At 41.6% G+C, this 22,650-nt stretch overlaps 1 protein-coding gene across 11 annotated transcripts in view; it reads left to right on the plus strand.

The window, feature by feature from the left end:
• Positions 1 to 19,399: 19,399 nt before the first annotated feature.
• Positions 19,400 to 22,650, plus strand: part of APC (APC regulator of WNT signaling pathway) — a 125,647-nt gene continuing 122,396 nt past the window's right edge. For 7 of the 11 annotated variants that reach the window (XM_060201272.1, XM_016193856.2, XM_060201282.1 and 4 more), the window contains exon 1: positions 19,631 to 19,769. Coding sequence is in view for 4 of the 11 variants with exons in the window: in XM_060201271.1 (XP_060057254.1) it covers positions 19,608 to 19,769 (162 nt within the window). In the remaining 7 variants the exon portion in view is untranslated. Of the gene's footprint in view, positions 19,770 to 22,650 lie in introns of all 11 variants that reach the window. The other 4 variants (XM_060201271.1, XM_060201277.1, XM_060201283.1 and 1 more) reach the window with 2 other exon arrangements.

The following is a 22,650-nucleotide window of genomic DNA, read 5'->3' on the forward strand; positions in this document are numbered from 1 at the left end:
CCTGGAGCTCCACTTTCCCAGAGACTCACCCTACTAGGGAAAGAGAGAGGCAGACTGGGAGTATGGATTGACCAGTCAATGCCCATGTTCAGCGGTGAAGCAATTACAGAAGCCAGACCTTCCACCTTCTGCAACCCACAACGACCCTGGGTGCATGCTCCCAGAGGGATAGAGAATGGGAAAGCTATTGGGGAGAGGAGGGGATATGGAGATTGGGTGGCGGGAACTGTATGGAGTTGTACCCCCCCCATCCTATGATTTTGTTACTATCTCCTTTCTTAAATAAATTTTTAAAAAGTAAATACAGCATACAAAAACTAAGAAAAAAAATAATATCTAATTAGACTTAGATACCCTCCTCACCTACTTCCTATTAGAGTTCTCTCACTCACTCCAAAGCTAACCTTAGCAAAGCAAGAACTGCAAAAAGCTGAATAAGGGCAAGACACTGGCATACTTTAATGACGACTCTTCAGTCACTATCAGGCCACCCCATCAGTTGGGGCCCTATTCAGGGAGTCCTGAGATTCCCACACAGACATGATGGGCCTAGAACTCGAAAAAAATCCCACTCTCCATTGTTACAGGTCATCTCTATCAGGAACAACAAAATAGACCCCTTTGTGGGCCCCCCTTAGGACCTTGCCCTCAATTTGGATCAACAATGGTAGAGAATGTTCCATCCTCCAAAGGGAGGATGGACAACATACTCTGCGCTACACCTGAGGAAGATAGGTCAATATTGGGGCAGCTTGGATTGTTCCTACTCGTGACCACAGAATGTGAGCTCAGATCTAGAGGGATGCAGAGGTCACATAGGCTCCTAAGCTTATTATAGGCCCCAGACCAAATCAAATCGATGGGGTTTACAATCAACAATATTTATACCCCTTCCCCATATTAGGGAGCTACTCTCTTCCCTAATCCAGTTTTCTGTCCCTTTTCCAACCATGACATCACCTCTCCAGACAATAACTTGGGTCCACCTGCATATCAGATTTCAGGCTCAGAGAAAAAAAAAAAAAACACTAATATAGCTACAGGCCCTTTGAAGTAACTAAAATATTTCTACTAACTAGCTAGAAAATGGTGGACCACACCCCAACACTTCATTTGCACTATTCCAGCCTTTAGGTCCATAACTGGTCAACAGTTTGTTTGGCTTTGTATGTTAACTCTCTTTTCAGCCAGCAGGTTCCAGATGCTAGCAGGATGCGACCAGACTTCCCTGGACAGACTACCAAACCAATGTGTCCTGGAGCTCTGCTTCCCCAGAGCCCCACTCTACTAGGGAAAGAGAGAGGCAGGCTGGGAGCATGACTTGACCAGTCAATGCCCATGTTCAGCAGGGAAGCAATTACACCTTCTGCATCCCACAATGACCTTGGGTCCATACTCCCAGAGGGTTAAAGAATAGGAAAGCTATCAGGGGAATGATGGGATAAGGAGATCTGGTGGTGGGAATTGTGTGAAGTTGTACCCCTCTTATCCTATGGTTTTATTAATGTCTCCTTTTTTAAATAAATTTAAAATTTTTTTTTAAATTCCATTTTGTTTTAAACACCAATATTTGGCACCCACCACCAGGGATTCCTTAATTGTTGACTTGACCAAGGCAATCTATAAAAAAAAAAATTAGTAAATAAACCTCTTGCCTATAGAAATAATGCAAATCTCATATAACAAATCAAAGTATTTACTTTTTCTAGTTAACTTTGAAATTCTTGTGTTGGGTACACAATCTCTATTTTAGGTTTGACTGGTGGATTTATAGAAGTATTTCAGTAAACCAAGGTACCCAGGACATATATGGGGGAGGAGGGGGGAGGAGAGGGGAGGGGAGGGGGGAGGGATGGAGGGAGGAAGAGGGAAGGGGTGAAGTGGCAGAGGGGGGAAGGGGGACGAAGAGGAGGGGGATGAGGGGGAGGGGGATTCCGTAAGAGGGAAGGAGGAAGGGGGAGGAGGAGGAGGAAGAAGAGAGGTGGGGGAGAGGGGAGGGGGAAGAGGGGAGGGGGAAGAGGGGAGGAGGAAGAGGGGAGGGGAAAGAGGGGAGGGGAAAGAGGGGAGGGGGAGGGGAAAGAGGGGAGGGGAAAGAGGGGGAAGGGAGGGGGAGAGGGGAGGGGGAAGAGGGAAGGAGGAAGAGGGGAGGGGAAAGAGGGGAGGGGAAAGAAGGGGTAAGAGGGGGAGGGGAGAGGGGGAGGGGAAAGAGGGGTAAGGGGAGGGGAAGGGGAGAGAGGAGGGGAGGAGGGGAGGGGGAAAGAGAGGGAGGGGAAAGAGGGGGAGGGAGAAGAGGGGGAAGGAAAAGGCAGAAAGAGGGGAAGGGAGAAGGAGGAAGAGGGGGAGGGGGAGGAAGGGGAGGAGGGGGGAAGGGGAAGGGGGAGGAGGGGGAAGGGGGAGGAGGGGGAGGAGGGGGAAAATGAGTGGGGGAGAGGGGGAGAGGAAGAGGGGTATACAAAAGAATGATTACAAAAGAAAAGTTTTTATCTCTGAAGCTAAAGGCAGACCTAGGAGGTAAAAACACCCTTACATGGTTCTTAGGGCAGCCCTCCCATTTGTAGACTTTTCAGTCCGGGACAAGAGCCCCTCTGCTATCTGGTTTGTCTCTTGTGTCAGACAGCATGGGATCAGAGAAACTCCATGCTCTTTCTAGGAGGTGCTTTAGCAATAGCGGTCAGAACTCACAGGCATCATGTTGAGTAAGACAAGTCAGAAAGAGAAATACCAATACTGAATGGTCTTACTTGTAGGTGGAACTTAAGAAAAAAGAACAATACGGGAAAACATAAGGTGAAACTTGGAATGGGAATGGCATATTGCACCAAAACAAAGGACTCTGGGGAAGGAGGAAAATGTACAAAATACATGTACATTGGGACTATGAGGTGTCTCCTAGATGCTAGTTCAGGGGAGATGAGAGACTATGCCTATGTGTTAAAGACTATACTGTAAACCATTAATCCCCCAATAAAAATAAAACAGGAAAAATGGTGCTGCTATGAACATAGGTGTAGACAGATCTCTTTAAACAGGTGATTTTGTATTCTTTGAATAGATTGCTAGGAGAGGGATTGCTGAGTGGTAGGCTTGGTCCAATTATTATTATTATTATTGCCACCAATATTATTGCTAGAAATTGGTGCCAATACTATGAATCCACCTCTTCTGGTGGCCATTCTTTCCTTTTTAAATTTGATTTTGTTTTATCTGCTAGAACAAAGATAATTGAAAGGGGAGGGGAAAATAGAGATGGAAAAACAAAAGATATCTGCAGATCTGCTTCACCACTCTTGAAGCTTCCTTCCCTGCAGGTTGGGAGCAGGAGGTAACGTGTGCATTCAACTGAGTGTACCACCAACCCAGGTAGGTCTATTTCTAATGTTATGAGCTATTTCTGGACTGTCTTCCACAAGGGTTGAAACAATTTACATTCTCACCAGCAGTATAGATGTCAAAAGAAAGGCAGGTAAATATGCATTAAAGACAAAATGTGTTACTAAGCAATGAAAAGGCTTGGAGAAACCTTGCATGCACATTAGGAAGTCTAAGAAACCAATATAAAAATGTGATTATACTGTATAATTGCAACTGTCTGACACTCTGGAAAAGGAAAAATTATGGAATCATTAAAAAGATCAGTAGTTGCCATGGGAGAAAACAGGAAAGAAAAGAATGTGAGGTTATATAGAGAATTTTAGAGCAGTGATGTGCTTTGTATGATGATATGATGGATACCAGCCATTATATATTTGTCTAAACCCACGTAAAATACACCAAAGTTAACCCTCGAGTAAACTAGGAACTTGTGTTAGTATAGGTTCAAACTTGGTAACAAAAGTAGCACTCTGGTAGGGGTTGTTGGTAGTCTATGAAGGAGTCCTGCAGAGAGACAGATGAGAAATCTCTGTACTGTGCTCTCAATTTTTTCATCAACCTAAAGCTGCTCTGAAAAGTCTTAATAAACACACAGACAATGTGTATTTATTTACAATAATGCCAAAGCTAAAAACCACCCAAATGTTCTTCAGCTGGTGAATAGATAACAGACTGTTGTACATCTTTATAATGTAATAAGAAACAAATTTCTGATACATGCAACAAACTTATGTAAGTGAAAGAATCTAGACGCAAAAGGTTACCCATAGTATAGAAAATTCTGGAAACACGCACACAGGAGGGATAGGAAACTAATCTAGTTGCCAACAGCTGAATATGGAAAGAGGGGTTGACCACAAATAAGTAAATATAAGTGAATTTGGGGGGATGGTTAAAATATTATATATCTTGATTGCAGTTATAGTGATGTGATTATATGCATTTGTCAAGACTCAGAACTTCATTCTAATATGATAATTTTTAATGCATGAAAATTATACCTCAATTTTTAAATAATAAAAACCTAAAATATCTCTGACCCAAAGTCAGCATGGTCACTGTTGGAGACTATGGGTTCTTTAGTTCCCTTTAAGTGGGGTTGCCAGCACATCTCAGGCATTCTTGTGACTCTAGGAGTCCTAAAGGATGTTATTTACAACAGCTTGTCTTCTTTTTGTAGACATCTACTAGTTGATAGTGACAGACAGACTGGCGACAGGATACTGCACAAGGCAAGACCAGGAGAACTTCTTCTTTTTCTTTTCCTACTCATCCTCTTTCTACTCCTCCTTCTCTTCCTACTTCTCCACCTTTTTTGCCCTTCCTCCCTTTTTGGTTTTCTCTATTATTTATCAATTCATGTCAAGTTGAAAGAAGCCTGCTAGAAACTATTACAATTAGGACAAAAGGCAACATTTGCTCTGGTTTGTAGTACATTAGCAAATGATTATCAATCAGCTCTCTGAAATACATATATTTATTTTAAGTTTTATTGATATAAAAAGTATAAAGGGGTAGGGGAGATAACATAATAGTTATGCAAATAGACTACAATACCTGAGGCTCCAAGGTCTCAGGTTCAGTCCCTCCCACCAAGATAGGCCAGAGCTGAGCAGAGCTCTGGTAGAAAAAAAAAAGTATAGAGTACTGTTTTTATAAATAATAATCCAAACATACAATACTTTTTAATGTGAATTCCATGTATCCATCTGACTCTCAAAAAACATTTCATTGACTTTTTTTCTGAACTTTTGTATGGTAGCAAACCTATCAATATAAATAACAACCAAGAGTTGTTTTGACAGGAATCTTGACCAATGCTTTCATTGATGTTAACGATTAAAATGAAAGTGAAAGAGCAAAGGTATGTGATGCACAGCACACATTCATCAACTACATGAATGACTTGGTTTAACCTGATAACAGTTTACAATACTAGAAGACTCTTTCTTTGATCACTGGATTATTCATACTGTAATAGCTACAGACATGACTTTTTTAAAGTTTAATCTTTACTATTAACATTTGGACCATTTCTTGACTTCTGTGGTATAAATACATTCACCCTAACCAATTTCAAACTAGCATTGTGAAGTCACCTATGAGAAATGCACTCCACACTCCATTATAGTATTTGCATCACACAGATGCACTGACTAAAAGTAACATCAGGAACATAATAGTCTGCCAAGATGCTGTAAAACAAAAACTGACATGTTCTGCATGTTTACTACCTTTGTTTTGAACAGAATTTATTGAATTGTAAACTTATGTCATATAATCTTTAGTAATGACTACTTTAATAGCCAGCTCACATAATCTCTCTAAATTAACAGTAAACAGCCTATTTTCTTCTTTCAGGTGCTCCAGCCAGCTAAGGACTCATGTGAAAGTTTATGAGCCCTTGGACAGCAGTGACAGAGGGAGCATGGGGTGCAAACATATGTTGTTTCTCTGAACCCCACTTCTGTCAACATGCTGCCAGGGCAGCATGAGCCTTATGGAATGACTCCCTGAGTTGTTCAGACTGGTTGTTAGGGCTGAATTGTCAATGTTATCGCAAAACCAAGAACTGTATGTGGAAAGGCTAATTTTAGTGGAGTAAATAATTTGGCTCTCTTCACTACAATGAATGGAAATTCACTTCATCACATTTTCTGTTGCTTTTTAAAAACCAAGACTTTTGTTGTTGTTGAGGAAGGAAAAAAATGTTATTATGAAATTCCCTTTATTTTCAAAGTCAAATCTGGAAATATATTTATAAAAATATTAATATTTAGGGTCTAAGAGCTGGGTACAGTGAATAAAGCATTAGATTCTCAAACATGAGGTCCAGAGTTTATTACCCAGCATTGCATGTGCCAGAGTGATGCTCTGGTTTCTCTTTCCATCCCTACCATACTAATTTAAAAAAATAAAATTTTTAAAGTAAAAAATAAATTTAAAAAATATTATCAATAACTGTTGATGATGAAATTCATTTTCCTTTTTATGATTTTCTTTAGTTTCCAAATTTCCTACACTTTGATTATATGAAGCTTTTCAACAAACCTCTGGTAGCCTGGTATTTAAAACTACAATGCTGTTATATTTTCAAAGATTAGAATAAATAGCTTTTTTGGTAAGAGAATTCCCTGGGGAAACAGACATTATTATGTTTAATTTCATTTAAAAGCCAGATGTCCATGAATTGGATATGGTTAATTATCAATTCCTACTGACATGGAGTGTTTTCTTTTTTTTTTTTATCATTAGACAGAAAAACATATCATCTTTTGGATGCTTATTTTATTACATTCAGTCACTTTAGTTGGAAAGTTTTAAGTGGGTGGAGTTTCAAAAAAGGGCAGTTTATTCTAATATGAATGATACATTGTGGTATTACAAAAGATAGGAGAAAAGAATTAAAATATGCAACTGCTTATGTGAAGGAAAAATTTCAAACTTGCTTTTTGACTAGTTTTATGATTTCAGAAATAGAATTAATACTTATCTGTGGCTGTCTTCCCATATGATCCATTGCTACACAATAAATAATTACAAGACTTAGCAGCATAAAATAGGAAATATCTGTTGTTTCACAGTTTCTACATGACATGATTTTTTTTTAAATTAGTGATTAACAAGATTGTGGGATAAGAGGGATACATTCTATACAGTTCCCACCATCAGAATTCCATGTCCCTTCCCCTCCATTAGAAGGGTCCCTAGTCCTTATCCCTCTAGGAGTATGGACCAAAGATCTTTAAGGGGTGCAGAAAGTGGAAGGTCTGACTTCTGTAATTGCTTCTGCACTGAACATGGGCATTGACAGGTCGAGCCATAGTCCCAGCCTGTTTCTTTTCTTTCTTTTTTTTTTATATTTATTTATTTTCCCTTTTGTTGCCACCCCCTTTGTAGTTATTGTGGTTGTTGATTATGTCGTCCTTGTTAGGACAGAGAGAAATGGAGAAAGGAAGGGAAGACAGCTCAGGCAAGAGAAAGATAGACACCTGCAGACCTGCTTCACCCTGTTCAACGCTTGATGTCTCGTCACCCAATCTGGTCCCCTACGCCTACACTGAACTTCTCTGTTCCAGTCTCTTGGAAACAGAGCTGGCAGTCAGCTGAGGTAAAGAACAAACACCTCATCACAGACCCCTGCAAGCGTCAACCCGGCTTTGACCTAGCACGTTATGATTGGGCTCTCCTCAATCGCTATCGAACAGGCCATGGCCAGTGCACCGCTATGTTCCATCGCTGGAGAGCCAGAGACGACCCGAACTGCCCCTGTGGCTACAGACAGACTATGACCCACATAGTCAATGACTGCCACCTCTCCAGATTCAAAGGAGGTCTCGAAACTTTACATCAGGCTCAACCTGATGCTGTTGACTGGCTACGGAAGAAGGGCAAACGCTAGAAGAAGAAGAACCACCTGTGAAGTGAGTCCCTTGCAGGTGGGGAGCTGGGGGCTCAAACTGGGATCCTTACTCCAGTCCTGGTACTTCATGCCATGTGTGTTTAACCCGCTGCACTACCCCCCACCCCCCCCCACACACACACACACACTTTCCCCAGCCTGTTTCTGTCTTTCTCTAGTGAGGTAGGACTCTGGGAAGGTGGGGTTTCAGGACACATTGGTGAGATTGTCTGCCCAAGGAAGTCAGGTTGGTGCCATGGTAACAGCTGCAATTTGGTGGCTGAAAAAGCATTAAGCTATAAAGCAAAACAATTTGTTTAATAATCAGGAACCTAAAAGTAAAAGTATAACAGATGGAATTTTGGGGTCTTCTTGTTGGAAGAAGCTAGGAAGTCTATTTTAGTATATTCCAAGGGGCCCATAACTTTACTAATTTTTGACTAAGCCCAGCAGCTAACAGGCAGATGGGCTAGGAGTGCTGTCTGGGAAGATGGTATCAGAGTTGAGGATAGGACTAGAAAGCTGGATAAGGGCAGAGAGTAGCTCCCAAATATGGGAAAAGTACATAAATACCATTAACTGTAAACCCCATCAATCTAACTTCGGGCCCCTGTCTTATCTTATTTAGCACAGGAGCCTGTGTAACCTCTGTATCCCTGACATGACAGGGTTTTAAACTTGGTTTAGTTGATTCCCTCTTGACCAAAACTACAGTATCACTCAGAAATTTAAATAGGGGAAGACTCATGTCAAAGCATACTCACATGATCATTTTCAGATTGTGTTTCCTGTAAACTTCCAGAGTGTCATGTTCTAGGGGCTTCACCCTAAAGCTATTTAAAACATGGCTGGGTAGACAAAATGAGAAATGTCCAAAATGTGTGTTTTCTGTCTCTCAGGATTCTCCATTCTTCATTGCTGGATGCCAGTTGCCTAAAAAAAAACACTGGTTTGCATGTTTTGTCCAATTTGGAGTTTATTTAGAGCACGCACACACACACAAAGTGTACCTACCTGGTCTAGAAGTAGAATTGTTTGAAAATCTTTTATTAAAATTCCAGTGCAAGGGTCAATAGCATAATGGCTATGCAAAGATATTCTCATGCCTGAGGCTCCAAAGTCCCAGGTTCAATCCCCCCATACCACCATAAACCAGAGCTGAGAAGTGCTCTGGTAAGAAAAAAGAAAAGAAGAGGAAAGAAAAAAGAAAATAAAAGAAAAGAAGAGAAGGGAAAAGAAGAGAAGAGAAGAGAGGAGAGGAGAGGAGAGGAGAGGAGAGGAGAGGAGAGGAGAGGAGAGGAGAGGAGAGGAGAGGAGAGGAGAGGAGAGGAGAGGAAAGAAAATCAGTAAAGTCATGGGCCCCTTGGAATATACCAAAACTCATTATTATTATTGATTTAACCAGAGCAATTGAACCTTGGACTTTGGAGCCTCAGGCATGAGAGTCTCTTTGCATAACAATTATGCTATCTACCACCACCACCCCCCCCAATTTACTTAACATTGTGGGCTGGAGGTGGATAAAGCACTGGATTCTCAACCATGAGATCCCAAATTCAATCCCTGGCAGCATATCTACCAGAGTGATGTCTGGTTCTTTCTCTCCTCCTATCATTCTCATGAATAAATAAATAAATTTAAAAAAATTAAGTAACATTTATTAAATCCCTCCTAAATATTGTGTATTTTAAAAACACGACTTCATTTAATCCTCACAAGTTTGGGAGGTAGATATTGTCCTCTATATTTCTGAAGATGAGTGGAGACACCCAGTGAGGCAATTTGCCTAAGGCTATACAGATAAGAAGTATAACTAAATCCAGGACTTCTAATTATCATTCTTATGTTCTTAAAGTTATGTCTACACTTGCATAGCAACTGTCTTAAACATTTCAAATTATCCCCTCCAGTTCAGACAGAAACTTTGAGTGGCTCCCAGTCACTGCACAACAAAAATTGATAATAAAAATTCTTAATTTAACATTTCTATTTCTATTTCTTTGAAATCCAGTCTTGGTTTTCAGTTCAAATGACTGAATCTGAACCCTTTCTTTTTGTGGGGTATATCTCTCACTATGTAAATCAAAAATCCAAACCCTCATGTCTCAGTGTCCTTAGTTAGAGTTACACTATCAAATATGATAGCTATTGGACACAGACAGCTGTTATACACTTGAGACGTAGCTCATGCTTCATGTTGAAGTGATAGTATTTCCGATACATAAGATTAAGTACATTATTAAATTTATTTCACTTTGTTCTTGTTTTTGTTTTCTTCTTCTTCTTTTTATGTTTCACTTTTTTCTTTAAAATTTCTATGTCGCTGCTAGAAATTTCAGGAATATATGTGTGGCTTATGTTATATTTCTGTTGAACTAGAGCATTAACTTATGCCTGAATTGTGTCAATCATTTGTTCCCACGTTTGGAAGTGAAAGCGAGTATAGTGAAGTCCCAGTGGCCCAATGTTCCACTGGATATAGTTGCAGCAAAACTTATTGTACCTAATACCCAGGTGCAGCATTGCACCCACCAGTGCCTACATCAAATGGCACTACCATTTGCAAGTTTTACTATTTGCCTTCAGCAGTAGTTGTAGTGGTGGCTTCTCAGGACCATATCCTGATACATTAAATACTACTCCTATAAATCATTCATGTATTTGGTGTGCTTTCAAAAGTTCTATTCCTTCTGAAGTTCTTCGTGAAGTCCTTCCTCTCTACCTCCCTTCTTCCTTTTTCTTTTTCCCCCCAGTAGGGTAGAACTACTTATGCTGTGTTTACTTTTTTATTAAATTTTTTATTTATAAAAAGGAAGCATTGACTAAACCATAGGATAAGAGGGGTACAACTCCACACGGTTCCTACCAGCAGAACTCTGTATTCCATCCCCTCCCCTGATAGCTTTCCTATTTTTTAACCCTCTTGAAGTATGGACCCAAGGTCATCAGCAGTTAATCAGATTGAAACCATACTACTGGCTCTTGATTCCTACTAGTTCTCCTATGATGGAAAGTGCTTGTCTTCTCAGCCAGACTATAACATTCCTTATGGAAGGAACACTGTCTTTTACAAAACTATTTCTCAGAATCTGTCAAACAGTTTCAGCCACAGCATCTCTGGAGGGATGTTTATAAATTATCACACAGATCTCTGAGGCAGGCAGAGCAACTATCATTGAACTTGTATGTACGCATAAGGGAAATTTCCAGTGGGGTCAAGTGATTGGCCTGAGATCTTGTAGTTTGCTGCCAACTGAAACAGTAGTCTGGAACTCCTCACTATCTGTTTCCATCTAAATTCTCTAGTTAATTCTCTGTCAATACATAGATGGTATGTTAGTTTCAGAGTTGGGGGGGGTTGTAAATCCAAAATCAAAGCTTTTGTCCAACAGGATTCCTTTTAAAGCCTATAGGTAAATCCTCATTTACCTTTTTCTTTTTTGATAATTTTTATTATCAATTTAAGATTGATTTACAAAATATGAGACATATTCCCAACACCAGAGTTCTTTTTTGTTGTTAACTTAGTCTTTTTTTTTCTTTTTTTAAAAATTTTTTATTTATAAAAAGGAAACACCGACAAAACCATAGGATAAAAGGGACACAACTTCGCACAATTCCCACTACTAGACCTTTGCATCCCATCCCCTCCCCCAATAGCCCTCCTACTCTTTAACCCTCTGGGAGCATGGACCCAAGATCATTGTGGGATGCCAAAGGCTGAAGGTCTGGCTTCTGTAATTGCTCCCCCACTGAACATGGGCATTGACAGGTCGATCCATACTCCCAGCCTGTCTCTCTCTTTCCCCAGTGGGGAAGGACTCTGGGAAGCAGAGTTCCAAGGCACATTGGTGGGGTTGTCTATACAGGGAAGTCTGTTTGCATCCTGCTAGCATTTGTAACCTGGTGGCTGAAAAGAGAGTTAACATACGAAGCCAAACAAATTGTTGAACAATCATGGACCTAAGGCTGGAATAGTGCAGATGAAGTGTGTGTGTGTGTGTGTGTGTGGGGGGGGGGGTCCTCCATTTTATAGCTAGCTAGTAGAAATATTTTAGTTATATTTCAAAGGGCCTGTAGCTATACTAGTGGTTTTGTTTGTTTGTTGTTTATTTGTTTGGTTTTTGCCTGAGCCTGAAATCTGATATACAGGTGAATCCAAGCTATTGTCTGGGGAGATGATGTCATGGCTGGGAAAAGGGACAGAAAGCAGGATCAGGGAAGAGAGTAGCTCCCAAATATGGGAAAGGGGTATAAGTATTGTTGATTGTAAACCCCAACGATCTGATGTGATTAGGGCCCATAATTAGCTTAGGAGCCTATGTGACCTCTGCATCCCTCTAGATCTGAGCTCACATTCTGTGGTCATGAGTAGGAACATTCCATGCTGCCCCAGTATTGACCCATTTTCCTCAGGTGTAGCATAGAGTATGTTGTCCATCCTCCCTTTGGAGGATGGAACATTCTCTACCATTGTTGATCCAAGTTGAGGGCAAGGTCCTATGGGAGCCCATAAAGGGGTCCATTTTGTTGTTCCTGATAGAAATGACTGGTAACAATAGAGAGAGGTATTTTTTCGAGTTCTAGGCCCATCAGGTCTGTTTGGGAATCTCAAGATTCCCCGATAAGGGCCCCAGCTGGCTAACACCAGAGTTCTATGTCTCCATTCCCTCCATTAGAAACTGCAATAGTTCTCCCAAGGTCACAGATATGGGTTGACTAATTTTTCTTTCCTTTTTCCTTTAAATATCTTATTTATTCATTTATTATTGAATAGAGTCAGATAGAAGTTGAGAAGGAGAGGGAGATAGAGAGCGAAAAAGACAGAAGCAGCCTTGCTTCACTACTCATGAAGCTATTGACCAGGGGCTTTAACCTGGGTCCTTGTGCATTGTAATGTGTGTACTTAACCAGGTGAACCACTGCCTAGCCCCTGACTATTATATATATATATATATATATATATATATATATATATATATATATATATATATATATATATATGCCTACACACACAGGCGCACACACACATGCAAACGCAAGTGCATGCACACACACACACATGTATTTGGACACTTTTTTCCTATTGTCCTGCCTTCTATTCCTTTCTAAGTCACACCTATACCTGTTACCACTTTTAAATGTTCTTCTTTTTCCTTTTCTCTCAAGGTCCTGATGAAATTGGGATTCAGAGCTCCCTTGTCATCTTCTCCTAACATCTTTCCTCCTCTGGGAGAATGGATCAAAATTATTTTTGTGGTGAAAATCTCCTGATGGGCACTCTGACTTCTGTAATTGCTTATTTACTGGACATGGACATTATTTGCCTTTTTCTAACATTCTTGTGGTTTTCTGGTGATTCTTGGTATTTTTATCGGTAACGGCATAATTGATCTCTACTTTTCTTTCTTTCTTTATTTTAAAAAGGAGACATTAACAAAACCGTAGGATAGGAGGGGTACAACTCCACACAATTCCCATCACCAGATCTCTATATCCCATTCCCTCCCCTGATAGCTTTCCCATTCTTTATCCCTCTGGGAGTATGGACCCAGGGTCATTGTGGGTTGTAAAAGGTGAAAGGTCTGGCTTCTGTAATTGCTTCACTGCTGAACATGGGCGTTGACTGATCGATCCATACTCCCAGTCTACCTCTCTCTTTCCCTAATAGAGTGGTGCTCTGGGGAAGCAGAGCTCCAGGACACACTGGTGGGGTCATCTGTCCAGGGAAGTCTAGTCGTCATCCTGCTGGCATCTGGAACCTGTTGGCTGAAAAGAGAGTTAACACACAAAGCCCAACAAATTATTGAACAATTATGGACCTAAAGGCTGAAATAGTACAGATGAAGTGTTGGGGGGTATTCACTGAAGACTCTTGTGTACTTTTGCTTTCAGGTATATATTTTGCCCTAGTTTATGGATATGTGTGAACATATGCTCTATCTCCTGGAACCTGGTTTATATCTAGGTTTTGGGACTTTTTTTTTTAATAATTTTTTTCAAATATTTATTCCCTTTTGTTGCCCTTGTTGTTTTATTGTTGTAGTTATTGTTATTGATGTTGTTGTTGTTGGATAGAACAGAGAGAAATGGAGAGAGGAGGGGAAGACACAGGGGGAGAGAAAGATAGACACCTGCAGACCTGCTTCACCGACTGTGAAGCGACTTCCCTGCAGGGGGGGAGCCGGGGGCTCTAACTGGGATCCTTACTCTGGTCCTTGTGCTTGGCGCCACGTGCACTTAACCCACTGTGCTACATCCCAACTCCCGGTTTTGGGACTTTGCTAGGAAGTGAACCACCTGGAATGGAATTAGAGAATACTATGAAAGTATGTAATGAAGCTGAAGGGTTGTCGTTCCACACCTGAAGTCTCTGGACACAGTCTAAAGTGAAGCATACTGAGGTGGCACTCCTTGCGTTGATTAGGTTGGGATCGGCGGATGCAATATTATTTGATATGAATTGAGAGAAGCATGCATGTGCCCCACCCTAAGGTTCCAGGACTGGGGGAAATAGAGGCTCTATAGTGGAAATGTGAGGTTCCTGCTGTCTTAGGGTTCAAGAAGACAATGAATAGTTATTGTTACCATCACATTGTTTGGTAATTGGGTTAACTTTGAAAAGTCCATCATAAGACTTTCTCCCTGTGCCTTTTTCTTTCTTCATCATCTTATAAGGACACTAATTATTGGATTAAGGCATGGACACAGCTGCAATGACCCTATTATCCAAGTAAGTTAATATTCTTTAGTACTGTAGATTAGGAGTTCAACATGTGTTATTTTAGGGAACACACCATATAGGAGATATAGCCAACCCATAATAAATGCTAATCTTAAGAGGAGAAAATATCATTAAAACAAAAGGCATTGTCCTGCTTCTGGGAATTATTCCAAGGTTGTATTGCTCTACAGTGGGGTAGAAAGTAAGCAAGTCTTTTCAGGTATGCAGTCACACCTAACAGTAGGTTTACATGTGAGCTGGGCTTGGTTGACAAGTGTATGTAATCTTGAGTTATAGTACCTCATTTCCTTCTAGTGAGGACTGAAGGGTCTTTGATATAAAATAGCCGCTCCTTCCTTTCTCGTAGTTCTCGCCAGTTATCCTGAGGCAGCTATCCTATTTAGAGGGAAATGATGGTGTGTAATTCTGATGAGTAAATGGGATAAGTGATTGTTGCGGTAAGTCTGTCAGTTTGCCAGAGAACTGTCTTTGATGTCAAAAGTATAATCTAGGATGGAGATGAGAGAGCTGGTCAAACAGTAACAAGCTTAATGAAAGGGATGCATTTGGCATTTAGGATATGCATACTTTTTTTTTGACACTCCTGTCTTCCTTTGATAAAATGGTCACATTATTAATAAAAAGAAAATGCAGCATTTTAAAAACATGAAAAGGGAAATGCTAAGACTAGCTCTGCTCCAATTCAAGAGACTATAGCAGACAGCAGTTTCCACTCTGGGTCCTTGCTTAGATAATACATAAGAAGAGCAGTACAAGGAGCCTGGCGGTAGTGCAGCAGATTAAGTGCACATGGCCCGAAGCCCAAGGACCCGTGTAAGGAACCTAGTTGGAGGCCCCGGCTCCCCATCTGCAGGGTGGTCACTTCACAAGCAGTGAAGCAGGTCTGCAGGTGTCTATTTGTCTCTCCCCTCTCCTTTCTATATCCCCCCTCAATTTCTCTCTGTCCTAAACAATAGCAACAGCAATAACAACATTAACAACAGGAAGGGAAACAAGAGCAACAAAAATGAGAAAAAAGGCCTCCAGGAGCAGTGGATTCATGGTGCAGGCACCAAGCCCCAGTGATAACCCTGGAGGGAGGAGAGAAAAAAAAATAGCAATGAAATTGGGATTCTTAAATGGCATTGACTGGAATACCTGATAAATATCTGTCAATGATAAAAAGAACCTCAGCATTTTCTTTCTTTTCTTTTCTTTCCTTCTTTCTTTCTTTCCTTTTTTTTCTTTCTTTTTTACCAGCGCACTGATCAACTCTGGTTTATGGTGGTGTGAGGGATTTGAATCTGGGACTTCAGAGCCTCAAGTATAAGAGTCTCTTTGCATAACCATTATATTATCTGCTCCCACCCCTCCTCAGCACTTTCTAAATGTGTCACTTTAATCTTCTGAACATTTATAAAAATAAGGATTCGTGGCCAGAGATATAACTTAGTGATAAAGCATATGCTTCAGTTATGTGAGTTACTGGATTCAGTTCCCAGGAAAGTACACACACACACACATACACACACACACACACAGCACAGCACATACAGTAGGTGCTACATCCAGGTGGCCAACAAGGCATATGAAAAAATGTTCAATATTGCTGACTGCCAGTGAAATGCAAATAAAGATAACTGAGATAAGATTTCACACCTATGAGAATGTCATTTATCCAAAAGCACAAAAACAAGTGTTGGTGAAAATGTGGGGAAAAGGAACATTTCTACACTGTTGGTGGCAGTGTAAATTAGTTCAACCCCTATGAGAAATGGCTGGTGATTCCTCAGAACATAAGAAATGAATATGGATGTGAGGGCGATCTGGCTGCAACATCTGTCACCCCACTGGTCGTCAGGGTTGATTCAGGTCATCTGGTTGGCTAGACAGGTGTTCCTTTCCTCCCTCACCACTCCATGTGCTCCCCTCCCTAAGCTGCGTGCTTGGTTGAAGAGGACGTCCTTCCCCAAATAGAGACAGACTGGTCTTCGGTTGAGGGTATACAAGTAGCTGCGCTCCCCTGCTAGAACCTCCAAACAAGCTCTCAAGAAATGAATACACGGGCAGTAGTGCAGCGTGTTAAGTGCACATGGCAGGAAGCGAAAGGACCAACTTAAGGATCCTGGCCATTTAAAACATAACCTAAATCTTTTTTTTTTTAATTTTTATTTATAAAAATGAAGCACTGAGGGAGTCGGGCTGTAGCGCAGCGGGTTAAGCGCAGGTGGCGCAAAGCACAAGGACCGGCATAAGGATCCTGGTTCGAACCCCAGCTCCCCACCTGCAGGGGAGTCACTTCACAGGTGGTGAAGCAGGTCTGCAGGTGTCTATCTTTCTCTCCTCCTCTCTGTCTTCCCCTCCTCTCTCCATTTCTCTCTGTCCTATCCAACAATGACAACAACAATAATAACTACAACAATAAAACAACAAGGGCAACAAAAGGGAATAAGTCTGTCTCTCTCGCTCCCTAGTGGGGCAGGGCTCTGGGGAAGCAGGTCTCCAGGACACATTGGTGGGGTCGTCTGCCTAGGGAAGTCCGATTGGCATCATGGTAGCATCTGGAACCTAGTGGCTGAAAAAAAGAGTTAACATATAAGCAGAACAATTTGTTGAGTAATCACGAACCTAAAGACTGGAATATTGCAGATGAAGATTTGGCATCTCCGTTTTGGAGAGAGCTAGTAGGCCTATTTTAGTTATATTCCAAAGGGCCCATGACTATACTAGTTTTTTCCAAAGCATGACATCTGATATGCAGGTGGACCCAAGTTGTTGTCTGGGGAGATGATGTTGTCATAGTTGTAAAAAGGGCTAGAAAGCTGGATCAAGGATGAGAGTAGCTCCCAAATATGAGAAAGTTGTATAAATATTGTTGACTGTAAACCCCATCGATTTGATCTGGGGCCCATATTCAGCATAGGAGCCTATGTAACTTCTGCATCTCTGTAAGTCTGAGCTCACATTCTGTGTTCATGAGTAGGAACTTTTCAAGCTGCTCCAATTTCAGACCCCATCTTCCTCAGGTGGAACATAGAGTGTGTTGTGCAGCCTCCCTTCGGAGGATAGAACATTCTCTACAATTGTTGATTCACATTGAGGGCAAGGTCCTATGGGGGCCTATAAAGGGGTCCGTTGTGTTGTTCCTCATGGAGATGACCAATGACAATGGAGAGAGGGATCTATTTGAGGTCTAGGCCCATCATGTCTGTGTGGGAATCTCAGGATTCCCTGACTAGGGTCCCAGCTCATGGGGTGGCCTGATAGTGACCTAAGAGTCATCATTAAACTATATCAGTCTCTTGCCCTTATTCAGCTTTTGTAGTCCTTACTTTGATAAGGTTAGCTTTGGAGTGACTAAGGGAAGTATAATAGGAAGTAGGTGAGGAGGGTATCTTGGTCTAAGTAGAAACTATTTCATTAGGAACTTTATGGTGTCTTTTTAGGTCTTTCTACTTGCTTGCTTTATTTATTGACTCACTGCAGACTATTGTGCACTATTGCTTTCAGGTATATATTTTGCTCTAATTTATGGATACTTGTGTACATATGCCCTATCTCATGGGACCTGGTCTATATATAGGTTTTGGGACTTTGCTAGGAAGTGAGCCACCTGAAATGGAATTTCCTATGAGAAAGGAAAGGTCTGACCCGACTGAGGCTAAAGGACTGACATTCCAAGCCTGATGTCTCTGGACACAGTCTGAAGTGAAGCATGCCGAGGTGGTACATAAATCTTACCATAGTCTCGATCCCAGTGCCCTGCCTCATTTGGTTCCTGACTCTGACCTGAATTCTCACTGTCTGGGCTACTCAACCTTACTGTCTCTCATGTTTTCACTCCCATCTCAAACAGTGCTTGCTATTTCCTCTGTCTAGAATGCTCTACCCCTAAATAACCTCATGTTTTCTTTCTGCTGTGGTCATTTAGGTCAGATCAAGAGTCATTTTCTGATCGATACCCCCAACTACTACCCCTCATTCTTACCAATATTTCAGTAATTTGCTCTTAATTTTATCACTAGCAAATTTTATTTTGCTGATTTATTTTATCCTTGTCTGTTTTTTCCAACTAGAATGTAAGTTTCCTGAATTTATTATCATTATTATTATTATTATTTACCAGAGCACTGCTTAGCTCAGGCTCATGATAGGATGGTGGAGGGATTGAACCGAGGACCTCTGAGCCTTAGTAATGAGAATCTATTAGACTAACCATTATGCTGCCTCGTTCGCCCTCCCTGAATATGCATTAGTTATTGTTACAAACCTAGAACATATAACAACATACAGCTTGTAATGTAACTCAAATAGTGATTTTGACTTAACATACAAAATTAAACTGTAGAAGTAATGCAAAGTAGAACGAATCAAAGGTTGGACAAACAAGAATTTCCTGGAGGAAAGTGGTATGAGGTTCTGAATCAAAACCAGGGAGAGAGCACTATTGGTGGTTCAAGACTGAGGAAACAGTGGTCCCTAGAACCATAGCTGAGTTGTGCTCTGGTAAAAAGAAAAAAAAAAAAAAGGAAAAACGTGGGGGCAGAACAAGAATTTACTTAATTACGAGTTCATCTCCATTTTTTTTTTATTCCCTAGGTTTTTAACTTGTTTAGAGCTCAAACCGGTTCATTAATTTATCATTTGTGTCTAGCTGGTTCCTGGTGAGAAGATAGCGGTACATGCAGAGTTATTTGGAATAACTGAGCAGAAATATCTATTAATTGGACTGCAGCAGTCATGGAAAGGCATGTAGATCTACCCATTCAGGTTATTTCAGCTCCCCAACTATGCAACGCAAAGCGGGACCAGCAGGCAGCCCGCAGCAGTCAACGCGCACGCGCAACGTAGACCTCTCTTCGCAGCACCGGAGGACGCCGGCATTCTTTGCGCACGCACGCGCATTATATTCTTCCCGCCTCCAGCAAGATGGCGGAGGCCGAGTAGCGAGGGGGCGGAGTGTGGCCGCCGGAAGCCCGGCCACTGCTGGGGGGAGCTGCGGGTGAGGGCCCGGGAACAGCAGGTCGAGGCTGGCGCGATGCTGTTCCCGGGAAGAGTAGTTGGCTACCGGTGAGGAAGGAGCTGCCTTCTCGGGCCCCGGAACTCCCTATGTGTTCCTTCCTGGGCTCGGGACCGGTCGCCGCTGTGTGCGCTGCGGTACCTCTCTCTTTGGGGGCCACGAGCTCCGGCGGCGGCTGGGACAGTGTCCGGCGGGAGAGGAAGCGCCAGGGCGGCCCCCGAGCTTCTGGCCGCGGGGCGGGCGTCTGGCAGGTGAGTGAGCCAGGCTGCAAGCACCTCCCAGGTGGAACTTCCCGGGCTGCGTTCTGCGCCGTTCCACACCCCGGTGGTGCTCGGCCCAACTCTGCAGTTCCCTCTTCTGTGTCCCAACCCTCCCAGCCCCGGGCTCCCCCTTTCAGTCTTCCAGCTACCCTCCCCCCCACCCCGGTCGTGCAAGTCCAGGTGGTGGGGCCGCGACCGCCGCCGCCCTCCAACCTTTGCTGGAGCCTCTCACCCTGCGCGCGGTCTCCGGCCGCGGTAGGTGGGTGGGTTGGTCGGCCGCCCCCGGTTTGAGTCGCCGCCCCATCTTGCTCGTTTCGTATCTCTTGTTTAATAATTTGAAGCTGAAAAGATTACTCGATTGCCTGCCATGTAGAGATACAAAGGAAAGACAATGCCCAGAGTTCTGAGATTTTTATGCACCTTGATGCGTGGGTCAGGTCCTCCAGGATGCGATGGGCTTGGGAATTTGACTCTGGCCCATAGAACTCAAACGAAGAAGAGGATTGGGGACTAGTGCAAACGATTGTTCACTGAATATCTTTCTGACTTGGGCCAATATTTGGTCTCTGAACTTTTTTCTTTTTTGGGGGGGGCATAGATTTTCCAGTTCAAGTGACAAAAAAAAGCAGAAGGGTTCTTTAAAAAAAAGGGAGAAAGAAAGGATGTGATTTCTTTCATCCACTGTTAGTTTAAATGGCCTACTGGAGCTATAGGACCCCCCCCCCCCATTGTATAAGCCCTTTGTTTTATTTAGAACTAAAATAGTGAAAATATTTTAAAACTCAGACTTCTCAGATTTCTTGATGTGACTACTTACCAGTCTTTGTAGTATTTAATGTTTTCTGTAGCATCTTCTTTTATTACTGGGGCAAAAGGAGTCAGAACTAGTGGTATAAGAAACTGTCCTAAATAGTGTTTTATGTTGCCAGTGTTTTGTTAGTGCAAAGTGCAAAGGGTATAGTGGCAGGATGCCATGGTTGCACTTGTTCTTTAAGGTTGTAAATGGGAAGTCCTTTACTATTAATGAGTAAAGTGAGCAGTGTCACTTTGTTGAGGTTGTGTTAGGTGCTCTCCCAAGTTATTAAAGCTCAAACTATTCTTGCCTTATTGGAGTTGTATACTAAAAATGTCTAACCTGTAGGTTGTAGTTGGCCTGATTTGTTTACTTTACATTCTGTTTTATGGCACATAACTCAGTTTTTCCTTTTGCATTAGACTTTTGACCTTTGGATTGATTTTTTTTTAATTTTAGAGATAGAATTGTTTAAAGAAAGGAAAGTACTTTTATGTTTGATCTTGTGTGTCTTAGTTCATTTATTGCTGGTCTCCTCTTTTCTGTGACCAAGGACCACCTGTTTTTAAGCTGCTTGTCTCTCAATTCTGTGTTTATTACTGAAGAGGAATAGTGGGAGGTTGAGGGAGGGCCTTGTTCGCTGCTTTTCTGGCAAAATAATTTGGTTTTGTTTTTAATTTAAATTTTTGTGCTGACTTAATGTTGGCTTGTTAGACAATTTTAGTAGTATAGTGGTGCATTTACACCCACTGCTAAAGTTTGGAAGAGCAGTTTGAAGTATGGTGCCAGAAAACATTTCTGACCACCAGTCTTTAAAATCTCTTTTCCACCCTTATGGGATGTATTTGGGTCCTCTCTCTTACTCCTTTTTTTTTTTTTTTTCCTTTTTAATGAACCTCTTTTTGTCTCTATGTTCATCCAACCTATTAGCCTACTGCTAGTTTCATAACCAGGATCCTATGTTCATCAGTTTGTATGAAGCTCTCATTGATGCCTTAGAATGCTTCACATTCTATAGATCTACCTTTCTAGTTAGTCATTAATAAGCCTCATCACTAGCACCGTCTGAGACAAGAGACAGATAAATACAGATGTTGCCCGTTTTCTTAGCAGTTAGTGCTCAGCTTTCTACTGGGTCTTTAAATGTTGATTGTGTCCCTATTGATCTCACTTGCTAGAAGTTCTCATAATAAATAACTTGCTCTCTCCCCATCCTGAGACACATCTCAACTGTTGAGGTACTCTCCCTCTACTTCACTTATTCCCATTTCAATATAATTTTCTTATTTACTCATCCAAAGGAAGAAATATTCTTCTTACCTCCCCTCCCCCCCCACCAAGAGAAGAGTAACCACCCTCTTCCAGACATGTCCATGATCATCGCTGTACATCTTTTGGTCACTAAATCTATTATAATGACTCTTTCAGTCTCATTTTTTAACTCATATACATATTACTGTCTTTTCAGGACTACCAAATACAGTGTTGTGTTTTGTGCAGTTTCAAGGAAAACACTCTTGAACCTGCTAAACTACTCTTCCTCCATTTTTGGTGCCAAGGTTTTCACTGGGGCTTTTCACCTCTAACATTGAGTCCACCACTCCCTTTAGATTCTTCTTCCTCTTCCTCCTCCTGCTTTTGTTTGTTTGTTTTACATAGAGGGTGAGAGAAAGAGCGATGAGTAGAAGAGACATTAGTACTTAAAGTTGCTTAGCTTGTAAAATTTAGCCTTTACATGGTACTCCAGCATGGTGACAGGTGCTTGAACCTGGGCCTTTTTGCTCATCGTAAGGTGTGTGCTTTACCAGGTACGCTATCTCCCAGTTTACGACATTTTTATTCTTTAAACCAAGAGCCTAGTAGGAAGAACATTGTTTTTTCAGCCATATAGGCCTGCATTTGAAGCTTATTAACCATATTTAATGGCTGTGTGGCTATAAGAAAATTTACTTAGATTTCATTCTGTATCTAAGAAGTGGACTATTTTTATTATACACTCTTAACTGGAGGACTTAGTACATGTTAAGTGTCTGTCCAGGTGTTTTATTATATTGTGAAGTTATTAAGTAAAAATTCTCC

This window comes from Erinaceus europaeus, chromosome 11, assembly GCF_950295315.1.
Source record: "Erinaceus europaeus chromosome 11, mEriEur2.1, whole genome shotgun sequence".
NCBI lineage: Eukaryota > Metazoa > Chordata > Mammalia > Eulipotyphla > Erinaceidae > Erinaceus > Erinaceus europaeus.